At 40.6% G+C, this 4,791-nt stretch overlaps 1 protein-coding gene across 1 annotated transcript; it reads right to left on the reverse strand.

Annotated features, from left to right (window-relative positions):
* Window positions 1-1,760: 1,760 nt before the first annotated feature.
* LOC104541042 (wiskott-Aldrich syndrome protein family member 1-like) lies at window positions 1,761-4,604 on the reverse strand (the record flags this gene model as incomplete). The annotated part of the gene is made up of 3 exons (XM_010185003.1): window positions 1,761-2,668; window positions 4,320-4,476; window positions 4,537-4,604. Coding segments are annotated over 3 exons (383 nt in total), but the record flags the coding sequence as incomplete, so codon positions are not given.
* Between the last annotated feature and the right edge of the window lie 187 nt (window positions 4,605-4,791).

A 4,791-nucleotide genomic window follows, 5' to 3' on the forward strand; every position in this document is an offset into this window, starting at 1 on the left:
GACCAGTTGCTATGGTAGGAAGCTGTAGCGATGGCAGAAGGCCAAGAATCCTGCCTTTGAAATGTTAACTGGATTTAACTCTTGACTCTTCTCAGACAAGGTTCATTACTTTGTGCAACTGTGTCATATTAAATGAGTGCTTTGTCTGCCCCGGGTACTGGTTTAGAAGGGATATTATTAATCACCAGGACAGCGAAGCAGGTCAATAACAACCATTTGTCAATAAGGATTTCTTTTATACCTTCAAGTCCAGTATGTGATAGCTGCAGTCACATAAGAGCCTTTTTTCTTTCATTTCCCTTCTTTCTTTTTTCTTTCTCTTTTTTTTTTTTTTGTGAAATTGTCTCCTTGCTTTAGGCAAGTTATACCCAGTTCACAGCACCTGGATGCACTCAGAGAACACCTACAGTGCAGGTGAGGAGGAGATCCTCTGCTCTGGGCAGCTGCAGCCTGGGCACAGACACGCTGCTGCTCTGTTTAAGTGACAATGTAGGCTGCTGTCTATAAAATCCACCAGAACAATCAGTTTGGAGACATCAGCAAGGGACAAGTATAAACATGAGCTGAAAAATAATTTTGTGAATGCCAAAACTACCTACACAGGGAATTTTGGCACAAGCTCTTCTTTAAGCTGCCTAAGGGTAGATCTGGCCCCCTGCTTAAGGCACAGCTGCAGGTGTGTATACTGCACTCTCGCTTGAAGCTATCAATCCTTTTCAGCTGTGTAAATGAGATCTCTCACATTTAGTTATTGGGCCAGATTTGGCAATTTAGGATTACTGACATCCAAGGAAACACCCAGATTAAACACTACCAAATATTCATGCAGTGGTGCTTCTGACATCTTTTCTTTAACTTTATGATGAGCTATTAAGGACACGCACAATGAAAGTTAACGGAGAATGGCAGAAAAAACCAGATGGTGTTACTGTGAAGACAGCTATCAAAGAGAACAGCATATAGAGAACTCCATCCTTAGTTATAAAGATGCAGATTTCACAAATTGTGACAATGATTTTTCTCTCACAAACACAACAAAGGCATTTCTGTTGCAGTGAAAGAAGTCTCGAATATAGCAGGCCATATACAAAATTATAGTGGCGGCTAAGGTGGTGACAGTAGAGCTGGAAGGGCTGCTGTACGGTATATTCCTATTTCAGTCTGTACCTGTGGAGTTTTGCCCCAGAGCAGGTTAATAACCACACACTTCTACAAATTGTTCTGCAGCCTGCAGAACTCTGCATATTCCACCTTCAGAAATCTCGTTCTGACTTTCAGCACTTGTTTCCTCTGCTATACAATTCCACCTGCCAGGGACAAGTGCGCAAGGTAAGAGCACTCTTGCACTCTCTCACACTTCCCTTCTCAATGGGCTTCTGACTACGTGCTCAGACCTGAAGGAGTTATTCCAGAGAGGGAAACACAAAAGCCCTGCACCATGTGCAGTACGCTGCTAGTTAGCACTTAAAAAACGACTTTGCAATACCACCCATGTTCTTTGTCATCTTTCATTAGCCATGATTTTCACTGCTGCATCTCCCCTTCTCAAGATACAGTGACGGTAAATCTTTTCAGCATTTTTTTGAAGATATGCATACAGATATCATTTGATGATACATGTTTCCTTGTTTAATTTGGGTTCTTGGATCAAGTGCAGAATATTTATTGTTCCTTTGTAGACCACAGATCAAATCTTTGAAATCCAAGGATCCCTCAGGTATACCAGTGAAAAGCAAGCTTCAGAAAAAGCAACAACCAGGAACATTTAAAATGAACCATTTATTAAATCAAACTGTTATTTTAACAGTTACATAAGTTACACAGCATGTTTAAGTCAAAAGATTTCACAGGGGAAAAAAAATTAACCTTTAATTATGCAGGCAAAAATAGTACCACACAATATGTACCTGGGAGGGAAGAAGGGAAAGGGAATCTCTAAACATTCAAATAAGGCCATAATTATTTAAAAACAACAATAAAACAATAATAAAAACGGCCAAAGATCCATTTTCCTTTCAGTGTGTTCAGTGCTGCTAACTATATGTACCTGTAGTGTACAGATGTCATTGAGGCAGTGGTATCTTGATAACTAGGTTTAATGTTTTAAAACATTATCAGAACGGGAATAAGGCTCATTAGTACATACAGCTGCCCTTGGAATGTCAACCTCAGTTGCCTTCATTAACTTAAAATTCACAAAGTGCACAGTTAAGATATGCCAAAAAATATGAACTGCTACTCTACCAACAGCTGCCCATGCTTAATACTTAGTGGTCTATTGGAACAAAGTATGTTCTTTCAAAAAAGATGTGTAAGAAAAGCCACTGTAAAACATTTAGTGTCAAAGATGCACTAGGAGCTTTTTGTAAACTGAAAAGTAGAAAAACATGGATTAATTATGTAAAGAAAAGAATACAAAAAACACTAGAAATGACCATCAAACTTCCAAAGAACAAGCACCACAATGGACATTAGCATTCGGTTTTGCAGTGTACAGCAATGTAATGATTTTACTCTAACCAATCCACTTCATCAAATTCTGAGTCATCTTCTGAATCACTGTATTCCACAGCAATGCGACGAGAAAGTATAGTAGCAACATCATTCTCAATGCGCTCATGCTTAGCCTCTTGTTCACGTTGCTCTTCAACTTTGCGTAGCTGAATACCTAGAGAACACCAAATCACAAACTGTTACTTTCCTCCTTTGCCACTATATAAAGTATTTCGCTCATGATTCACAAAATGCTTTGCAAGCAAAAATGAAGGCTGAGGACATCGCCCTCCTCAGAGAGAAGTTCCCTGTCAGGTTTTTAAGAGAGGAATGTCCAAATTGCAATGGCAGACCAGATAATTTGTCTTTCTACTATGATATCCTGCTTCTGATTTCCCATTAAAAACACACCCACGTTTTTAGTGCCACTGTCAGTGATTAAGCCATTTTACTATCTGCACTTCCAAATGATTTCTATACTCTCTCTCCATGGTCTCAATTAAAAGGTTTAGCTATTTGAGTATCTGAACAAGACAGGATTTCTTGTAACTTAGTTCTGATCATGCAGTGATCTGTTTTGGGATAAAGTATTACTTAAAAGATCAAACACAAAGCAGAAGTAACACATACCGATAATATGAGAAAGTTACATCCAGTAACTTAGTTAAAAACATGGCAGAGATTATATATTTTGGTTTTATACTCACGACACCACAAACTGAAAGTCTAAATATGACCTGCACCCTGTACTTAATACTCTCTGTTGTCAACTGACAGGCAACACAAGCACAGGTCCTCAGGTGGAATTTAAGCTGTGGTAACTTGAGCTCTTGTTTCTTGAGCAAAACTTGGTCAAAGGCCTTTTCAGGAACCACCTGAATTATACCAGCAGGCTCTCCTTTATTAGTTTTTTTGCTGATGTTCTCTAATGTCCATGCACAACTGTTGTACTCAACTGCTATTGATATTTATTTAGATTCAATGATGTTACCAATTCATGCTTTAAAAATACTCTGAATTAGTAGCTTATCTACTGATATTACAGTACCATATGGATTCTGTACTGTGTTGTAGGTGCAGGGGAAAAACTGAAGAATGTAGTACTCAAAACATTTGAGAAGGATTAACTATTCAAAGATACCACAGTCAAACAGCAGCACTCACAGTGCAGTAGGGATGTTTCTGGCTGTAGGCAGAAATGTACACCCAGCTCCTCGCTAGATCATCAGGACAACACTGCCCTGCACCTCTGCCATTCACTTGTGCTCTGCCAGCGGGGCATCTCACAGTGTAAAGGCTGCTCCACCACTGCGTTGAGACTTATCAAGATTAGATACTTAACAGCTTTAAGTCTTAAGCAGTGATTCCTGAATGTCATTTATATGTTGTTGTAATACACTGATAATAATAATCAAAATTCCAATGCCAGTTGAGCTGTTCTGCTTTTATCTAACAGTCTGCGCAAACCAATGTTTTTGTCTTCTACACTATCTGTAGGTTATTAGAAATAGCTACATTTTCAGGTAAACAGAAATGAAGAGGTAATCTCTACAGATCATCCATAAGCACGTGTTACTTTTTAAAAAAAATCTAACTTCCACAGAGAACCAGTTTTGCCATCCAAACTAAACATCTGATAAGTGCAATTAAAATTAAAAAATAAATCTGTCTACTTGGCAATGCATATACTGTACAGAATAGAAAGCAGAAACAGACTTAAGATGCATCCCTCTAAACTAACTTCTTATACACGTGAAATATTCCATCTCTCAAAGCTAATGTGTATTTAGCAAGTTTCTTTGTGCCCTTTAATAGCCAAACATTACCTTTCCGTATTGCTTCCAGCAGAACGCTTCTAGCATCACTGATTACAGGAAGAGTTGAAGGATGGCGTTTGGGTTCAGGAGCAGGAACCACTTGGGATGGTGGAGATGGAGGCATCAGTGGGGCGTGAGGGCCAGGGACAATGGTTGTGGGAGGAGGGTGCAGAACAGGAGGAGGATGAGAAAGGGCTGCAACCGTGACAGGAGAGGAGGGTCGAATGCCAGGAGGAGGCAAGGGAGGAGGTGGGGGTGGTGGAGGAAGTCCCTGTACTTCGGCTTGTGGAGGAACTGGGTGAACAGGTACAGCTTCACACACTTGGGCAGCTCTAGTGACAGGAGGAGAGGGCTGTGCTAGGGGAGGAGCAATTGGAGGTGGAGCTGGATGTAGGACTCCAGGAGCGATCTGGAGAGGAGCTGGCGGAGGTGGCACAGCCGGGGCCTGCAGAGCTGCTGTGGGAGGCGGTGGGGGAGGTGG

This window comes from Mesitornis unicolor, unplaced genomic scaffold (assembly GCF_000695765.1).
Source record: "Mesitornis unicolor isolate BGI_N332 unplaced genomic scaffold, ASM69576v1 scaffold3385, whole genome shotgun sequence".
In the NCBI taxonomy this organism is placed as follows: Eukaryota; Metazoa; Chordata; class Aves; order Mesitornithiformes; family Mesitornithidae; genus Mesitornis; species Mesitornis unicolor.